The 20,366-nt window shown below is 48.3% G+C and overlaps 2 protein-coding genes across 3 annotated transcripts in view; one reads left to right on the top strand and one right to left on the bottom strand.

Annotated features, from left to right (window-relative positions):
- Positions 1-20,366, bottom strand: part of LOC146188034 (uncharacterized) — a 51,509-nt gene that overhangs the window by 15,199 nt on the left and 15,944 nt on the right. The window lies entirely within an intron of this gene.
- On the top strand, positions 1,583-18,674 carry LOC146188035 (methionine-R-sulfoxide reductase B1-A-like). The gene is made up of 3 exons (XM_084604979.1): positions 1,583-1,634; positions 17,152-17,294; positions 18,469-18,674. The coding sequence occupies exons 1-3, from the start codon at positions 1,583-1,585 to the stop codon at positions 18,544-18,546; spliced, it is 273 nt and encodes a 90-aa protein (XP_084461105.1). The 3' UTR covers positions 18,547-18,674.

The raw sequence follows: 20,366 nt of genomic DNA, 5'->3' as shown, positions 1-20,366 counted from the left end.
AATTAAGCGGTTTTACGATGCGACCTGCAGCGCGCAGCCGAGCACCGTGAGTACACGTCTGCTGCCCGTGAAGGCTGAGAGGTGACTGAGGAGAGGGAAGGCCGAAGTTTAGTGCGCGCTGTGACTGACGCAACTGTGACACGCGCCACACTCTATTTGGCTGCAGCTGTACACAGCCGCTCCGCCTCAGCGGCGTCGGACAGACATCGGCGAAATCCGTGATTGCAATGCTGCGCATTATTTTTAACGCACACAGCGGCAGCAGGGTTAGGTGTGGTGACGGGATCAATACTCGAAAATTCTGGACATTTCCTACATGGAAAACAGTTCTTGGACGCGATCTTTTTTACTCATTTTGCATAACTTCACGATAACCAGATCCCTTCTTTCGCTCCGGCGGACAATACAGAGGCTTTAACAATAACAATCAATATATTCACAGGCCCTCTCTGGAATGCTTTTAGTTTCGTGGTATTTTCAAAAACGTACCTCACTGATTTTAGTTCAGTTCAGTCGTTCAGTCGTGTCCGACTCTTCGTGACCCTATGGACCATGTCACGCCACGCTTTCCGGTCTCTCACTATCTTCCTAACATTTTAGTATTTATTACTAATTGCGAGAGTAGCGCAACCTTCAGAAGCAAGATTTTGCTACATTCCTGTCAATATATAACAGCACCTCACAGTATTTCAGAATTGCCTAACAGTCGTTTAAAAACGCACCCGACTGGTTTTGTACACGGTAGATTAAATAGCTCGGTGCGATCGCAGGAAAACATTTAAGCAAAATTTTGGCACGCAGACTATTCCCGCCAAAATGCGTGTGTATAACAGTACCTTACAGTATCCCACAATTGCTTCACATATTAGGTGTACCAGAATCCTGGGCTTGACGAATATTGCCGACAGGTTGACTCTTGTCGGAGGTCGCAGAGAGGAGGCTTTTGTCTTTCAATAGACGAATACAGCAAAACTTGCTTAACGGTTACTAACCGTAGCTTTCTTCATTCACTCCCTTACCTCAAGGCGCGGCTGAGGTCTCCATCGAGATGTGAGACACGAGAAAAGCCTTCAATAAAGTTCTCTCTTTTCTTTCTCTCTGAAAACCAATTGTCTTTTCATTCTAAGCTCAAGTTGACAAGCTGGTGACTGTTTTGTGTTTGCCTCGTGTGGTCTCGTGTGTTAGTACGCTGAATTATATGCGGCCGATGTTCTCCGCAGGCATGTGTCATTTTTCAACTGCATAACATAAACGACTCACGTAGTGCATCGCGGTTCTATTCGGTTTATAGGGCTTAAAGCGATATCGTCTATAAGCAATACCGTAGTGGAGGGCTCCGGATAATTTCATGCTAACCTGGGCCCCTTTAACGCGCAGTATGGGGGCACAAATCAAAATGCCGGATCAGTATAGTCCAGCGCGCCACTGAGCCACCGCGGCGGGGCGCATCGAGTCTCCCTCGTGTACACGGAGAAAGACGAGGAAAAAAAGGCTACAGCGGCGAGAAGAAAAGGAAAAAGCTTGGCCACTTGCTGGGGTGCGGTCCTGACCGGACCGCGGCTGCGCCTGGTCGGGAGGCGCCATGTTCTTCCGATGGCAGGGGTCGGAGGCGTACCGGGACCACTTCAAAGCCGGTAAGAGCGGCCGATATAGTTGCCTCGGCATCCAGACGGCATTAGCGTACTTTCGAGGCCCTCTCCACGCAGGCACTTCTGTCGACCTTCAGCATGCAGTCACTAGAACACTGCCTAAAGCTTACTGAACGCCAGTGCGGACTTCCGTGAGAAACAGTTAGTGACATCTTTTAGTCATTGCCAAATGGTTGGAAGGACGATATACTGGTGAGCCGGCGCCTGCATAATGGTGATTTCAATTTTTCGCCCAGACGTTCCCTATGTTTCCTACGCTCTCACTCCAGAGCGCCAAGGATTTGGTCCAAGACGGCAGTCGGCCTGTATGCGCTTTGCAACTTTCGCTGCCCGAAGCACCTCGCACTGAGGTAAAGGGAATGGCTGTTCCTGACCGTAAGATGGCTGGAAATGGTGGGCCCCGCCGTTTGCGGCGAGGGCTCGCCTGCCACCGGCCGTTGTACCTCTTGTAGGCCGTCATTGCACCCGCCAGCGCTTCGATGGCGGACGACGGATGTTGCTACGCGCGTCTTTCTCCCTCCCTCTTCTTTTTCTTCTCTATTTTCTCCTCTGTCCGCACGAGGCAGCGGAGTATGGCTCATCTACAGAGGCAGTAGCAGGCCCGTGCATTTTCTTTTCCTTCTTACAGTCGCAACACCTCGCACTCATGCTGCGCCGCCGAACGGCTTTACCGCTCGGTTATGAAGCGAAAGCTTCACTACGCGAGGCAAATCCGAGGTCACCGTGTGCTTCCGATGGCCCTCAAACAGCTTCGAGGTCATGTTGGAACTTAAGCCACAATCACTTTGGGTAGCTATGTTCCCAATAAATGTCAAGGTCAACTGACGTGGGAAGTAGCTTAACGCGTGAGCAGCTGCGTGGCGAGAAACATGATCGCTGACGTCAATCGCGAATATAGAGGGTTGCCGCGCCATGGCATCGGAGGAAGAGCAACTGAACAGCCGTGCGCGGTACGATCGTCGGTTGGCTGCATGTGGCTGGCTGCTGTGGTTGGCGGTTGGAGACCTAGTTATAAAGCGAAGGCCTTTCTAAGCCCATATGAGCTATGGAAATGTGAGCAGGAAATGTTCACACGAACTGACAAATAAGAAAAAATTCCAGAGGGCCCTTTGGACCATTAACGTGCGATGAGGCGAAAGCCATTATAGCGCGGTGGATGTAGCCCTCCACTATGGCACTTCTATCTCCCTCTCTTCTTTCACTCCCATCTTCCTCTCTTCCCTTACAGCGTGGTACATGTGTCCGCAGAGAATTATGACAGATACTGCGCCTTTTCTATCCTGTAAATCAATTTCAAACGCCGCTAATGTCTGCTGTACTAGCCACCTAGACATCTGGGTCTGCTTTTGTTTGCTGTGTCGTGCGGCATTCAAGGAAGAGGCAAATGAAATGCGCCGCACGGACGCCTGGATCGGACGCCCAGCGGGGTCAGCTTCGTATACGCATGAATCGCCAGGTGACATCATGAACTGTCGTGACGGTATACATCGCGCGCCCCTTGTTGTTATGGATGTTGTGGAAAAGCAAATGCACGGGCCTGCTACTGGCTCTGTAGCTGAGCCACCTCCGCTGCCTCGTGCGGACAGAAGGGAGAAAGTAGAGAAGAAAAAGAGGGAGAGAAAGACGCGCGCCGCAACAGCCGTCGTCCACCACCTAAGCGGTGGCGGGTGCAATGACGGTCTACAACAGATAAAAATTCGGTGGCTGGCTAACCCCCGCCGCAAGCGGCGTTGACGTATCGTCCCAGCCCCGTAGGGCCAGGAACAGCCACCCTTCCTCGCATCACCCGCGCCCCTTGTCGAGCACAACCAGCATTTCATTGAACGCATTAAAGTTCAAGGCATTCTATAATTCGTTTACAGGAAAGGAAAGGCGCAGTATCTGTCACTCGCGGAATCCCGCTATCCTCACGGTAGACAAGGGGGAAAAAGCGTTTCACGATCCGAGGCATAACACAGTGGTAAAGCGCTGGGCTGGGGATCCAAGGGGTGTAGGTTCGATTCCCGGTGGAGACAAGGTTTATTAATTTATTTTCAACTGTCGCTCTCGAAAGCGTGACACCTCTGCCACGGCCGCTCGATGGAAGCGCACCGTACTTGGTGCGGCCTGCTGCGTCGCGCCGCCGTCAATGGGCAAGCGCGTCCTTGGGGAGTTTACAGTTGCGCCCGCTATTTCTGCTGAGGGCGCCACTGTTCGGGGACACGTCGCCGCCGGGGTCGCCGGCTCTGAGCGTGCGGTTTGCTTCCTTTCAGGACGCGTTCGCCTCGTGTCTGCGTGGTAAACGCAAAATTTTGTGTGCGCGTGTGCAAGCACTTTAACGTTGAGGCGGGATGCGTTTGTTTTTAAGGCGAAAGCCGTTCTAGGCTCATGGAGCGGAAATCTGTGCGCAGAAGCTGTGGCTGTAATCTGTGCGTCGCATCTGTGCCCTGGTGTGTCAGTCGCAAAAGCGGACGTGCAAAGAGGGAGATTAAGAATGAAAATGATTGATGGTGATAGGTAATCAATAAAAGTTTTAAATAGACATTGATAGAGGTAATGACTAATGCTAATGACTAATAATGGGTAATAATGACTAAAATGATTTGTAATGACCAGTATATCAAACTGTGGCATGTAATGACCGCAATTGATTAGAAATGAGTACAAGTGCTTAGCGATGTGTGGTAATGAATATAGCTAGGCATGACTCATCATTACTGCTAATTACTACGAAATAACCAATATGTGAAAGGATGACATGTAATGACCACTGCTGATTCTAAATGAGTAACCTGCTTAGTTACGAGTAGTAAGGGCTACAATGACTACGCAGGTAGACTCATCATGACTGGGAAACGACCAATATATTAAACGACTTGAAATGACGAACTGTGGCAAACGATGAGAGGCAAATGATAGGAGAAGGGTAGGCTTTCGCCGTCCTCCGCTTAAGAGACATCTAAGAGACCCTCAAATTTTATATGCTGAGCTCGCTTCAGACAAAGGCAGTAGCGAGGAGTGGAAATGCACTCGCTTCCTCTGAAATGAAAGCGGCGCTGAGGTTAAAAGTCCAGATGCTAAAGCATAATGCCCTATCAGCTGCCATTGAATTTGCTACAAGGGACAGCAGATTGGACTTGTTGGTGATCAATTATAGGTTAACAGTACGAACAACGTGACGGGAACACAGGAGAAGAGGACGACACAACCGCGCTAGTTGTGTCGTCCTCTTTTCCTGTGTTTCCGTCACGTTGTTTAACCTATTTAGTTACCAGGAAGCTGGCCAGTGGACAAAGATTTTTAACGATGTTTTGTGAAGCAGATGAACATGATGAGGTAGCACCAGAAGCTTTTCTCGCAGGTTATGTTGCGAGGACATATCAGAAAACGGTACGAAGCGTTTTTTTATATAACCCACTGATAGCGAGCTGGGCTGGAAATGTCAACTCAACAGTGGAGCGACATTTGTGGCTATGGCATAAACCTCTCTCATGAAAGGTTTTCCATCTGCGATTGGTAATTTTCTTCCGTTTTTGTGTGGCCATTTAATAAGCGTACTCGGCTGTTCGCTGAATCTCGGCTGCAGTTGCGCTCTGAAGCGTGAACATTCTTGTGATCGCAGCTAAGAGTTTCACAACAGGAACACTCGATGCGCGTTCTTCCATTGAAAATTACAAACCAGCAAAAATTGTGCGGGTTTGCGAGCAGCCAATAAAAATGGTAATAAAAACTTTCGGCGCATATACGTAGCACCTTGGGGCAACCCGGCTCTATGAAGCGCGCTTAGTTCGGTCATGCGAAATGCGAGAAGCTATGACGGATAGCCTTCTGGCGTAAAAAGTTTAGGGTCTCCAACTGAGTCGGAGATCCCAGGTTATCATGTAGATTTGACCTAACAAACATCTTCCTATTTCCAACGTAACATTTGTCAGAATGAGATAGAAAGGGAGGTTACATGTCACATTTTCACAGAGGTTGCTCATAGTAGGACAATATATTTTTATTGGATAGCGCTGTCAGCTTAGAAAAGGTTTACATAAATTTGTGTATAAAAGCTGTATGCAGGAATGAGTAAATGGTATGAAAATGACCCACGGAATTCGCGACATAGTTAAGTGGTTATGCATTAGGCTACCATGGCAGCTGAACAGCTTCGAATTGTTCACAGCCAGGTGACATTTTCGTATGACAAACAACTTGATCCGAATGCAACATCACGGTAATGCGAGCTCTCCAATCGAGTGGCCTTGATCCACCGCCACATTAAGTTTTTCGGGGTACACTCCAGTATGCATCGTTGCCGAGCAAGCGCTAGGTGCTGACAGGGTCACACTAGATATGACATTATATACTAATTCGTGTTGCCAAATTGTATGAAGCGGAGCTCTTATATCCTTAAAATAAAGCGCTCCTACCACGCCGACGCCTCCCTGAAAGCGCAGCCAGGCACAGCTCTCCGCGCGCGGCTGTCCCCGAACGGTGGCGCCGCGGCGGTGGCGAGGGGAAGTAGGCGCCTCCCGCCGGTTTCGGGCGAAGTAGCAGGCCGCACCTAGTGCGCTTCCATCGAGCGGCCGTGCCTCTGCTGACAACCTGCTGTCGACAACGATGAGGCATAAAAGGCTTTCGCCTTAAAAGAGCTACGGAAACGCCGATGCAACGTCATACCATTTCGCTCCCCATTTCGCGTGCATCTGGTAGCCAAGCTGCAGGCCAGTTGGCGATATGGATTCGAACCGCAACATTGTGTGCCGCCAATTGTATGTTTTAATCAATTCAACACACCACGTGACCAAGCGCAGCGGGAGTGGTGAAAGCAAAAATCATAAGAGAAAGGAAAATAGTAAGCGGGCATCGCGCTACCGATCACATGGTCTGAAAAACATGAAGTTTGAGGTGGTCGGGGACATCTCTCACAATCCATCTCTTACAATCATTAGGTTGTAGGATCGAATCCCGGCCCCGGCGGCCGCTTTTCGATGGAGGCGAAAAACAAGGCGGCCGTGTGCTGTACGATGTCAGTGCACGTTAAAGAACCCCAGGTGGTCGAAATTTCCGGAGTCCTTTACTACGGCGTATCTCATAGCCTGAGTCGCTTAGGGATGTTAAGCCCCACAAACGAAAACCAAATCAGTCACTAGGTAAGCTCCTCATTACAGGGCCCGTTGGCGGCCACCGCGTCTCGGGCTCGGCCGACCAGGGCCTTCTGGAGCGACAGGTTGGAGCAGCCGTGCAGGGCAGCTGCCTCCCAGTCCTCCCGGGTAGGGTTCAGTTTTAAGCCGAGGTTCAGGGTTGATTGGCATGACCACACCATGTGGCCTTCGAAGACTTCTCCGCGCACTGCGGTCACGTGGTGGCGGACGCCACAAGAGCAGAGAGCATGAGAGCATCGCGTCGCGGCAGCTTATCGCACGAGCCATAGCTTTCGCCATAGGACACGTAGGCGGTCCTAAATATCTCAAATGAGCTTTCTGTTTTTTTCATCGCCGACATAAATCACTTTTGCTGTATACCATATGCCACCTTATTTACAAGTCCAAGAGTTGAGCGACTTATCACCACCTCAAAGTGCGGAAGCATTTGAAAATTTTCGCGCTTGAAAAATATTCATGGGCTTTAAAAACAACGGGAGCAAGCAGTAAACTAATTCTATACATTTGGGGAAAACGTGCATAGGCACACAAGGATGCAAGACAGACAGTCAACTAAGAGCAAAGTATATTCAAAATTTATTAAAAAGCACGCTTTTCATCACCATTGCTCCCAATTCTCGTAAAATAACGCCTAATTGCTTCCGAGCAGTTGAAAAAAAAAAGGTTTCGAATAACTGCTTGTGTGCTCTGAAAGATTTATGGCCCATATGTAGTACGCCGCCAATTAAATATTTTCTGCTAGTGCCGTTTCTGCGCATGTTATGACAGATGAAAAGGGCCATGGTCACAATGCCACCTGACGTCACTATCGCTACTATATTTGACTGCATTAGTGGCTCGGAGGCAGCGTTCCCTTCTCCCAACCCGAAGGTTCTGGATTCAATTCCCACCCTATGCCTACATTTCAGTTCAGTTCAGTTCAGTCGTGTACGACTCTTCGTGACCATATGGACCATTACACGCCACGCTTTCCGGTCTCTCACTATCTTCCTAACATACATTACTTCATCTGCAGCGCCTCGAGGATGCCATCTAATAACCATCGCGTTCGCTCCTACCCCTTCTCCGGTGACCCTCAACCTTTCCCAACATCAAATCTTTCTCCAGCGACTCCTCTCTTCTCATCAGATGACCAAAGTAGCTGAGCTTTAACTTTAGAATTTGACCCTCCAATGAGCAGTCAGGGTTTATGGTCTACAATATCGACTGATTTGATCTTCTGGCCGTCCAAGCAACTCTCAAGTCTCCGCCAGCACCACAATTCAAACGCGTCGATTCTTCGGCGGTCAGCCTTCTTCACAGTCCAACTCTTGCATCCATACATCACAACTGGAAAGACCATAGCACGAGTTATACGGATCTTGGTTGGCAGTGTAATATCTCTGCTCTTTACTAGGCGGTCAAGGCTAGCCATGGCTCTCTTTCCCAGAAGCAGGCATCTCCTAATTTCATGGCTGCAGTCTCCTTCCGGGGTAATCTTGGAGCCCAAGAAGAGAAAATCCGTCACAGCTTCCACTTCTTGTCCCTTGATGCTCTAGGACTTGATAGGGCAAGACGCCATGATCCTTGTCTTTTTAATGTTCAGTTTAAGCCCAAACTTCTCACTCTCTTCTTGTACGCGCATCAGAAGTCTCTTGAGTTCCACTTCACTTTCTGCCCGTCCGCATATCTGAGGTTGTTGATACGTTTTCCAGCAATCTTCACTCCAGCTGAAGACTCGTCCAGACCGGCCTTCCTCATGATGCACTCAGCATATAGGTTAAATAGGCAGGGCGACAGTATGCAGCCTTGTCTCACTCATTTCTCAATCGGAAACCAATCAGTAAGACCATGCCCAGTTCTGACTGTGGCCTCTTGCCCTTCATACAGGTTCCTGAGGAGACAGATGAGGTGAATTGGAACTCCCATCTCTTGGAGAGCTTGCCACAATCTGCTGGGATCTACGCAGTCAAACGCATTCGCATAATCAATAAAGCAGAAGTAGATGGGTTTCTGGAACTCTTGCTTTTTCCATGATCCAGCGAAGGTTGGCAATCTGGTCTCTAGTTCCTCTGCCCTTGCGAAACCCAGCTTGCACGTCCGGAAGCTCCCGATCCACATACTGCTGCAGCCTACCTTGAAGTATTTTCAACATCACCTTGCTAGCATGCGAAATAAGCGCGATCGTGCGGTAGTTGGAACAATCTTTGGCACTGCCTTTCATTGGGATGGGGATGTAAACTGACCTCTTCCAATCCTGTGGCCACTGCAGGGTTGTCCTATGCCCACATTAACCGAATTTTCAGGTCAATTACTTCATTTTGGTTACAAGGATCTCCTTGAGAAATGTGGCCGCAATCCGGATTTTCTTTTACTTGAATTTACATGAATCTTCACACACAGACCGGACCGCGCCGTGTTTCGTTGCTAATGAGAGACAATGCAGCCCGGTTTTCCATACTGGCAGGGTCAGCCGCCTTCCTCAGATCTCAACTCACCGCTCGTGCTACAGGCGCGTACATAAGCGTGCGCAGAGTTCTGTATTAGGGGGAGCAAAGTTCCACCCCAGCGCACCCCCCTCCCCTTCCAGATTCCCATTCCCACCAAGACCCCTACGGCCAAAACGCCGCGCAATGTCGAGGAACAATAATAGAGTCGAACGATGAGCTAGTTGGTCATATATCTCTGCTGCCTTCTTCCAAGAGAGCAATGTCGAGGAATGGCCAGATCATTATTTTGATGCGAAGGAATTGCAATGTACACAATATTGACAAAACTTGCATCTGGGCTGTATGGTACATAGTTCTGGAAGGGGAAAAGCAAGCGCACTGATAAACGCACACGGGACGAAGAAAACAACAGGGCAAGCGCTAAATCTCATAAGAATTAGCCCCGTTTTCTTCGTTCCGTGTGCGTTTATCAGTGCGCTTGCGTTTCCCCCTCCAAAACAAGCTTCGCCATGGATGCAAAATTGAAAATGACGCGAAGATGTGCTTCTCACAATGGTTCTTTGAGCCACAGGCTTTCCGGAGGTAAAGGTGGCAAGTAAACAGTTCGTGCAACACATCTCGGATCCTCTGCCATCAGTATCTTCAAAAAACCTTCACGGCCATAGCCCTGCACATTTAAAAATGATGGGACAGATGCGATGGGGTAAAGGTATGGGACCACTTGGCGACCCCCCCCCCCCCTCACGAGACGATAGGGGGGGGGGGCGGAAGGAGGCTGGCCCCCTATGCGCATGCCTATGGGCGCCACGACTGCACTGTCTCCATGGCTGCCAGAAACAGACAATCGTTTTCTCAGTAACGAGGAAGCGAGGGTCGCCAAGTCCGAACACGGTCTTGAAACCGTCATCGCGTCCAGCCCGGCCGCGCACAGAAGCCGAGTGCTAGCCATGCGAAGCAGCGCCTCCAGATCCCTCTGTGCTTGCATCAGTTTGCTTCGATATTCTGCAGCGTCAGGCACAACGGCACTTTGAAGACAGTGACCCTATTCAAGCCTAGAGTGGGCAAGCCACAGAGAAGACGGGCACGGCCCCTAAGCGTCTTTTCCTACTCAGTGAATGCGTATAGGGATTGCCATACACTTCCGAGTTACTGGGTTATAATATTTTAATGTGCTAGCATGATGTGCAGTGGCACTCAAGGTGATCTACGCAGGGGTACTATAGTGCTCCCCCTCCATCGAAAAGCCACCGTGTGTGCCCTTCTGACCGGCATGCCGCCGGGATGGCGCAGCGGTTAAGGAGCTCGACTACTGTGCCCAATGACGCGGGATCGAATCCCGGTCTCGGCGGCTGAGTTTCGAGGGAGGCGAAACGGAGTGGCGACCATGTGCTGTGCGATGTCAGTGCACGTTAAAGAACCCCAGGTGGTCGAAATTACCGGAGGCCTCCACTACGGCGTCTCTCATAGCCTGTCGCTTTGGGACGTTAAACCCCACAAACAAAACCAAACCATATAGGAGGCGGTATTAGTTGTCATGTGACATGGCCCGGCACTGATTGGTCAGTCACTGTCTGTGTCACGTCACGAGACAACGGGGCATGGCAGAATCGGCAGGAGCCGCCAGTATGGGCAGTTCTTTTTGAGATGGGAATCTCCGACATGCTACTTCCAGGCCATGTGTCGTATACGGTTTGGTTAAAACGTGTGGACATGGGCAGGACATGCAGTGCGAAGAGAGGATAACCGATGGTCGCTGAGGGTAACAAACTGGATTCCAAGGGAAGGAAAGCGTAGCAGGGGGCGGCAGAAAGTTAGGTGGGCGGATGAGATTAAGAAGTTCGCAGGGGTCAAGTGGATGCAGCTAGCACAGAACCGGGTTAAGTGGAGAAATATGGGAGAGGCCTTCGCCCTGCAGTGGGTATAATCAGGCTGATGATGATGATAATGATAAAACGTGTGGGGATTCACAATCCCTGCCTCCATTATAACGCGAGTTACGCGCGAGGTTAGCGAGGTTGGCGGAGGAGAGGGCACACTGGCCACCTCCCACTGCCTCCCTGTCTCCCACGGCGACGCTACCCTAGATGGCGCTGCGCTACCGCTGCTTCACTCTCTCCGCCGGGACACTCCTCTCCCCGGTCCGAGCTGAGCGCGTCCGTCAAAACTCGAACGGGGTTCTTCGGCGGTTGAGCGCGCACGCGCGGGGTTCATGATTTCCGCCGGCGAGATTACCGCCGTCACCGAGTATCGCCCGCAACGGGCCGTGAGCGCGGTGGCCATGAGTATGGGGGTTATTCTGGGCGCCAAGAGTATGCGAGTTATCCCCGGCGTGACAGCCCTAACAGATAGAGCTGTGACCCCCAACCCGCGGTGCGAGAAGTCGCTACTGCGGCGGGTTCGGGCCAGAGGAGACAAACACCGAGTTACGCACTCGAACAGAGTTCATTGTGCTAGAGTACACGGCAGTTAGGGCACAACACATACAACCGCCGTAGCCAGCGAACCTCCCGCTTGCGTACGGGGGTGGAACACCTAATGGGGAAGCACACACAAGGAGGTGAGAGAAAGTCTAATCACCTGGCGCGGCTTCGCGCTCATAGTCCGTTGCGGCAGCTGCGTAAGGTGACTGGGCGATTCTCGGTGACGGCGGTGGTCTCCTCGGCGGAAATCATGAACTGCGCGCGTGCGCGCTCAACCGCCGAAAAGCCTCGGCGGAAACTGCAACCGTGCGCGTGCACGCTCAACCATCGAAGACGCCGAGGGATTTGCGACAGACGCGCTCCTCGGACCGGGGAGAAGGGGTGCGTGTCCCGAGTAGGCCGGGAGGATAGAGGGAAAGAAACCCGCTGCGGGAGACTGGGAGGCGGAGGGGGTGGCCAGTGTGCCCTCTCCTTCACCAATTCCCTAACAGCGCGCGCAACTCGCGTGAAAATTGCGCGCTGCCGTTAATGGGGGCAGGGGATTCGTAGCTGCTCGTGAAGAGTTCAGCCGATAGCCGTGACTATAGTGTTTAGCCATGGTATGCGGTAGCCATTAGGTCAAGGAAATGTCTGCGCCGCGTTCACAGAAACAGGACATGGGAGAATAAACACAGCGCATGTAAGCGTAGCATTTCAATGTCTTGTTTCTGTGGCGTCCTTCTTGTGAAAGCCCACTGAAAAATTGAAATCAGCGACACTCTCCTCTTCGTATTTTGCTTCAAAGTACTCGCTGGCCAGCCGCAGCAGGCAGTGAAAGCGCATTTTAGGGTCATTTCATCGCCTCGATATTGTATGAAAAACGGCGACAACAGACCGAGAACGCAGGAAGTAACGTTAATGTGTACAGGCCACTTTTTCTATGTCGCTTGAACAGGAAACAATAAAGTGAGCGTTACTATATTTTTAAAGCAGGAGGTAAAGCTGCCAACTTGGTTTACACTCCGTTGCAAGATAATTTACAGCATGCATCAGCCTCTGCCACATGCCTATCTGTACTCTGCTAATTATACCCGGGCATATAGGCAACGCAGATTTCTTATTCAGAATTCCTTCCTGCTATATATCAGTCATGACTCACACACTTGTGCAAAGTATCACAATTGACTATTGTAATAATTTAATTGCAACAATTAACTGTAATTATTGTAATGCCTATGGCAGGTGGTAGTTGGCAGGTGACATGGTTGGGCAATGATTGCTTGGTGGGTGGTGTGTGGGTAGCTCCTTTTGAGACTGGAGTGGAAACAGTGGAACTCTGCAGAAGAGTCAGACATGGTACCCCTCGGCCATGCAGGCACAGAGCTTGGTTAAAGTGCAGCTTCCTATCTATTATGGCCAGTCTTTCAAATAATGTGGTCGTGGAGTAATGTGGTCATGGAGTGATGAAGCGAGCATCAAAGTGCATGTACTCAAACAAGGATCCCCAAGGGTAGACACAGAAGCCATTAGTTCTGTCATGTCACACCTGGTATTCACATGGGGGATTAATTTTATTATTCTGTTTCTAACATATAATCTACAGCCATGAGGATCGTGACCATTTCAGCTGTCTCATCCTTGATGGTGGTGTCTGTTGCCTAGAATATCTAACGACTGCACTAGCAACAGAATCTGCACTTTTCAATCCACCAGTGTAGAACAATTCACAGCTGTATTTTTCTTGAAGTCACAGAAAATGTTGAATAGCTTCAAAGGGGTTCTTCTTTTTGAGAATAACCAAAAATGATTGATCACATTCGATTAGTTGAGTTGACCATAGGACTGGCACTTCATTCAAGCTATTTGTTGGTCAGTTTGTTGGACAGTCATAAGGCACTTCAGGTTCATCCACTAATTTGTTCACACGTATGAGGAACGGGTGCTGGTAGACTGGTTTGCTTACAGCCTCAGTGCTGAGGTTTCAATTCATGAACTCTGAGAAGGGTGGTCCCTAAACGATTTGACCTTCAAAGCGTACATCATGAATAGGTATGGTGGCTGCTTGGATGAACTGGCTCTGAATGTACCAGCAGACAGGCGAGGGCCCATGCATGGCCTATTCTTGAAAGAATAAGACAACAGTGAAGTTTTAGAAGGTATTTTGTATTGGCACCCCATGAAGGGTGCAACAGGATCTTTAGGATGTTCATGGCTTTTATGCACTTCCTTTTTTATGTTTGGCGTGGAATAAAAATATGAGTGTTGTCCAAGACGGCACGTAAGAATTCTTACTCCCCCGTTGCCGTTAATTCCTGCCTGCCAAGAAAGGCGGAAAGCATTGGCATCATTCCTCCTTTCCATGAGAAAAGTATGCAGGCAGTTTTCTCAGCACTAAATTCAAAACCATTCTTGTAGGCCCATTTTACTAGATGGTCAATCGTCACCTGTGCCTGTCTCTCGCATATAGCCAAATTGCAAGACCGAAAACTGATCTGCAAGTCATCCACATATATTGTATAGCAAACAGAGGCCAGTATTAAGGCCAGCAAGGAATTCATTTTCAGGATGAACAATGTACAACTCGGCACATCATCCTGAGGATGCCATTTTCTTGCAGAAAAACTCGAAAAAGCCGCGTACACAGAGCCGTCTTCCACGTGCAAGATCCTGCATCAGACCATCCGCGTGTTCCGTGCTTCGCCTTTCAACACGACAGCATAAAGAAGCGTCATGTTTAATAAACCCGCGACTTGTGCCCTCAAACAAGGTGGTGCGCAAAATCGTATGTTGAAGCATCTACAGCCATAAGAATTGTGACCGTTCTCCTTCGGTGCATACATCAAGACACTCTTCAGTGTCACCACGCCGATGTGTTCACAAAGAAATGTGCCAAAGAGAGCTTAGAAAAACAGCAGCAGGCGAAATTGCAAACACGTCCACTGACTAGATAGATCGAGCAAGTGCACCATAGCATTTCGCCCGCATATATCTCTGCTATTGAAATAAAAGATGTACAAAAAATAACATAACAGTGGTCGAATTAGTTATCTAGAATTGTTCAAATGGCTATCATGGGCTGTAACTGACCACTGAAACTGCTTGCATTTCAGATGAAGTGATTGTAATCACTTCCTCGACTGGTTGAGAGTGCGGCATCTACATGTGTAGCTTTACGACACGAACAAGGCTTTCACACTGCAGAAATCCGAGGTGACAGTTCCCTAATTTCAAGGCCACCAAGCTGTGGCAGCAGCCACATTGATCACAGCTGGAGTGTGAGGTGTGCTGAATGTTCTTTTAGACATAGACGTGAAGGAAGATTTTCAAACGAATACAGCGAAGAGAAATTACCCTGCCAATGACACAGACAGAATGAGCAGCAAGCAGGCAGAACGAAACAAATTAGGTAGACACACGTGTGGGATTGTGCGAAAGCATTACTTCTTTGCGAGTTTCTCTCATCAAAGTTCCTTCTTCAGGATAGTTCATCTGTGTTGCTTGTTCTGCATAAAGACCAGCACGGGAGCCGACCAGCGATGAGAGGGGACAAATTAGAAGAGAACAACAGCCGTTTACTCTTAGGCGATAAGAGCTTAAAGGGGCAAGTCCGTCTTGAAAATGTCGTTCTAATGTCCCCGTCATCACTAGGAAGTCTGGCATGTATAGTCTTATCGATGAAGCAGGTGAGGCGGTGGTGGAGGCGGCGGAATCGGGTCAACAATCGTGGCCTTGTAGTCAGTGAAGTATGTCGAAATGTATGCCTGGCTCCATTTCTTCTGCTTACATGCCTCGTCCGCACCAGCCGCGAAGCCATCTGATCTTGCGTACAGCATGCTTGGCCTCCCCATCCGTTGCCTAGCTGGGCTGCCACCATGCCCACCTCTCAATCACAATGGACAGCCGCCGATAGAATTTTGTCTACAAAATGCCATTTTGCATTAAAAAGTTTTCTGAGTATCGAGTGTAATAATATGGAGCTACAGTAAGGCTTTCGCCTTAAAAAATGTTGAAACGGGGATGGATTAAACTTGAGCTACAATTATGCGCCTAAAAAAAACAGTTTCTGAAAACAAGGGTATTGGAGCTGTGGACGAGAGCCGCACTCTACAGCGGCAAACCAGCTATGTTTTGGCGAAAATAGTTTTTTTAGTCTTCCCTTCTTAAGTTGGGAACCATAGTTTTTCGCAGAAACCACCATACCTTTCCTTTTCTTTTTTATGCAGCAGTGCAGTATAGAAACTGTGCAACCGTTTTCAGGCCACTAGCTGCAGTTAATCATGCAAAATCATGGCACAGTGGTACAGCAAAACACAAAGCACAGTGCCAGACATGATGTTGCTCTTCGGGAAAATGGCATCAAAGAAAAAAACGCAAGGTATGCACATTTTCAAGGGTAACAAAGCAGGGGAACCAATCATCGTCCAGAATAGCGGGCAACAATCCGTTTTGACCGGCAAGGACGCATTGGGCCGGGCCCACCTAGTGTAAAATAACTCGAGAACGAAGTGCAATTGCCCCTCAAATTAGACTGTCCACTCAATGGCGTCAAGAGATTTCCTTGACATAGCAGATGATTCCCGTGTACTTGCTCAAGTGACATCACATGGTCCGGCAAATGAAAGGGGATTCACCACGGCTTAACTGAAAATCAATTGATGCCATTGGCTGCAACGGTCCATACCAGAGGCGCCTGCCACTTTCTTCATGAACTTGGGTGGTTCTGGCTAAAGTTCCCATTCAACAAAGCAGTCTAGGGACTTTAGTACTAGCTGAAAGTGAGGAGGAGGCGCATGTCGTGGAGCAACGCCAGAGGTCGAAGTGTGGCAGTGCTAATTTATCAACTATATAGGCATAAGTAGCAACCAGCCTAAGTCCACTTTTAAATTTTAAATACCTATAGAGGAAGGTCAGAACACCGAGCATGCCCTCGCTGCAATGCAATCTTGGGTACAGTCAACAGAATTTTCACCGGGTCGTCTAATCCTTGTCTGCTCACAGTCCTTGGCTACGTAAACCACCCCTCGCAAATCATGCATTGGAAAATATGAAAGCTGGCGAAAAGAAAAATTAAATTCGGAGGTCACCACTCAATTGGCCATGCTCAATAGGCTGGACACCAATTTTGACCAAATTGAATGAAGCAAAATTTTGCAGTCTAGAGGACCAAATTTAGGGAGTGGCCCATCTAAATTTGATGTCAAATTCCATGTTCAAATTAGGTTGGACACCAATTTTGATCTAACTCAGACAGTCAAATTTCGGGGTCCAGAGGGCCAAATTTTGGGTGCGGCCCATTTAAACTTGGAGGCCACCATGTCCACCATGTTCAAACTAGGTTGAACATCAATTGTGGCCAAATTTCACTTTTGACTCGAGGTCAACTTAACGTCACCGACAATGGGAGCTAAAGTATTTCATGTTAATACGCTCCCACAGCCCAGGGTCAAATAAGGCAGTGGCCTAGAACCGCTTGCCGATAAGGCCTGGCCACAGGGCGGCCCATGTTTGTCTGTCAAGTGCACATGTATACATGTCTCTCGTGTAGGTGTGTACGTGTGCGCCGCATGCGGGAACGACCTGTTCGAGAGCGGTTCCAAGTTCGCCCACAGCTCGCCATGGCCCGCCTTCAGCCGCACCACAAGGCCCGACAGCGTGCGCAAGGTCAAGGAGCACAGAAACGTGCTCAAGGTATGCATGTCCCACCTGCTATGTTCAACATAGCAAAATAAATGAAGAAATAAGTAGTCATGCATCGCTCCTGGGCCTGTATTACGAGTTTGCATCATTATCGAAAGTGTCGCTACTTCCCTGACCTTGAGTTATCTGACTGGTGGAAATGCCGGAACCGGATGTTACTGCGCCTTCCTGTTCCAGCGTTTTCATTTCATTAATCTTGACCCAAGGTAAGGGAGATAGCGACACTTTCGATAATGACACAAACTCTGAAAATGGACCCTGTACATTGGACATGTTACCGCTGGCCCCGATTACGAAGAAGCAAATTAACTGCCGCTACACTACACTAGCTAATGTGCCATATTGAAAATACCATACTTCAAACTAGTTGACATCGCAAATTCAAAATATTATAATTTGATTCAATTTGGGCGCCTAGTTAGTCTTCTCTAAACTCAAGATTCCAAGGAGTGCAATTTTTTTATCCAACAAGTGTCTTCCAACAACTAATATCCAACAGCACCACATCTTTTCATTTTCTGATACGCTGGACAAATAGGAAGACACTAGCTGGATATTGTCTGCAGTCCTTGGAATTTTGAGTTTAGAGAACAATAACTAGGAAATGAGAAGATGCGGAGCTGTTGAACACTAGTTGGAAGTCGCACATTCTCGTCTCCTTTCTGTTCGCATGGCTTCCTCACAACAAACTTGCAACACACTCAAGAATCATCCACCTAAACAATGTTCCAATTAGCTGGCGTAATCTCAGCTTTCACCTTCAAAGTTAGCGGCAACAATCTTTTCTCTTGCACCAAGCAACGAAATGAGTACATGCTGCAGTACAACAGCACAGATGGTTCAAACAACCTCGTAGAGGCAGTGTAATGCCTTGCCAGCAGATGACGTACATGCACTGAACTTCTTGCACTATGCTTTAATCTCTTGTGAAACAATTCACCAGGTTTCCTCGCGACTACGAGCTCACTGTTTGCCCTAACTTCAAAACTTTGATTACTGAACGTTAGTTATTAAAAGAGACATTAGATAATTAAAATGGGTATCAAGGTTACTGAAATCTCCTGCAGCCAACGGTTTCTAAAACTTCCTTTCGTTTTGACGATCCTTTTTTCCCCGGGTCCTTGAAAGCTTTTAATGAAGCACCCAGTATATTAATACCTCGCAGGTCTACTGCAGCAAGTGCAACAATGGCCTGGGCCACGAGTTCCTGGGTGAAGGACCAAATGGGAAATCGCGCTTCTGAATATTCTCAGAATCCCTCTCTTTCATCCCAAAAGGTGAGCAAATGAAATGACCATAATTCACCAGTGAAACTACTAGTATACTGGTCCAACAGAACTGACCAGCGATTCAGAGGACACTCACTCTTCAATTCAGTAGCGAAAATAAAGCTGAAAGACCCTTGCTGTGCTATGCGTAAACTACTTTTCTAGCAACTTCCTACTCTTTTCTTAAACATTTTTCTGAACAGAAAACATCCTCTTAATTTAAGAAACCAACCTCGCCTTCTCAACATTCATGGATAATCTCCAAAACCTAGTGCTTCAGCACCTCCACTCAGACAAAATAAAGTTGCTTCCCGCTCAGCAACTTGCAGAGCTGAGATGAAATTTACACAAGCAGCATAACCATCAATAGCTTCAAAAAAGACTAGCGTGCGGGCTAGTTGGTTACGTGAATCTGTAAACTGCTGGGTACATTGTCAGCTCCAGGAAACTTGGCAACCCACAGCTCCCATTATGGAAAAGGTGTCACAGAAAAATATTTAACCTTGAAGCTTTTGTAGGGCTAGGTTCGGGGAGACAACTGTTTTAAGAAGATCCAGGGATACTTTGAAGAGAGAGATTACCGAAGCCTTCAGAATGACTTCGTGTGAGTGTACCATCGGTAGCCCTCAGCAGGAAGGAGATGCAGCTGCTTCTTCAGGACGGCAGCAGAAGATAGACGCATTTTTCCATAGTTTGATGTTTTGTCTTTGTTACCTTTTTTCTCAAGATTTTGCCTTTTTTTCCTATATTGTTTGTTTTCATTTTCTTTTTCCTCTGATGTTCTGTCCCCCTTCTCAAGTTTTCTCCTTCTTATGGTTCCCTCTCCATTTTTTTTTCTTCAGTCACAAAACATTTTCTCCATTTTTCTTTATACTAGAAATGAAGTGCCAGTTGGTAGTGTGCGCTTCACCAGTGTGGATGTCTTTCTGTGTTCTCTAGTGTACATGATGGACCATGCAGTGCCAGCAGTTGACAGGTTGGCAGCTGTGCAGCCGTGCCTCATAGCCCAAACTATTGTCCAAAAAAATTTTTTAAAATGTCACACACATTTCCCTGCCTAGCTCAAGCACTTGTACACAGCACTTTTAGCATGCTCTGTAGGCAGTCACATCCACACAGTCTGAAACGGCACAGTAAGTCACCAGCAATCAACTACAGGGTAGAAACTATGAGGTCAACGAAAAGACTTCAGATTAAGCTGAGCAAAGTGCAGCAAGCTATTGAAAGAAAAATAACAGGCATAACATAAAGAGACTGGAAAAGAGCAAGGTCAAAATCATGAACAGAAGATAGGTACAGTCGCGACATGTATTTCACAGAGGAGATATTGACGGTCCATTAGGTAACACAATGAATTCTAGAACAAGGCACATAAAGCAGGGAGTGTCACAGAGTCATGTAGACGGATGAGACTAGAAATTTTGCAGGGATAAAGGGACCATGGCTGAAGCATGATGGGGCTAGCTGAAAGGAACTGAGAAAGGCCTTTGATCTGCGGTAAACAACTGCGCTGACAATGACTGCAAGGGTGCCTTAACTTCACAGGAAACAATCTGCGTTATTATGCAGAGCAGCTGAATGAAACTTGTTGCTTTCAATAATAAAGCAACTGTATAATAGAGCAAGAAGTTTGAACCTGCAGTTCTAAGTTCTTAAATCAGGTGTTTTGGTTTGGTTTGTGGGGTTTAACGTCCCAAAGCGACTCAGGCTATGAAACACGCCGCAGTGGAAGACTCCAGAAATTTCAACCACCTGGGGTTCTTTAACGCGCCCTGACATCGCACAGCACGCGGGC

This window comes from Amblyomma maculatum, chromosome 5 (genome assembly GCF_055883805.1).
Source record: "Amblyomma maculatum isolate TAMU_Amacu chromosome 5, ASM5588380v1, whole genome shotgun sequence".
NCBI lineage: Eukaryota > Metazoa > Arthropoda > Arachnida > Ixodida > Ixodidae > Amblyomma > Amblyomma maculatum.
This window is presented reverse-complemented; position numbering and strand designations above follow the sequence as displayed.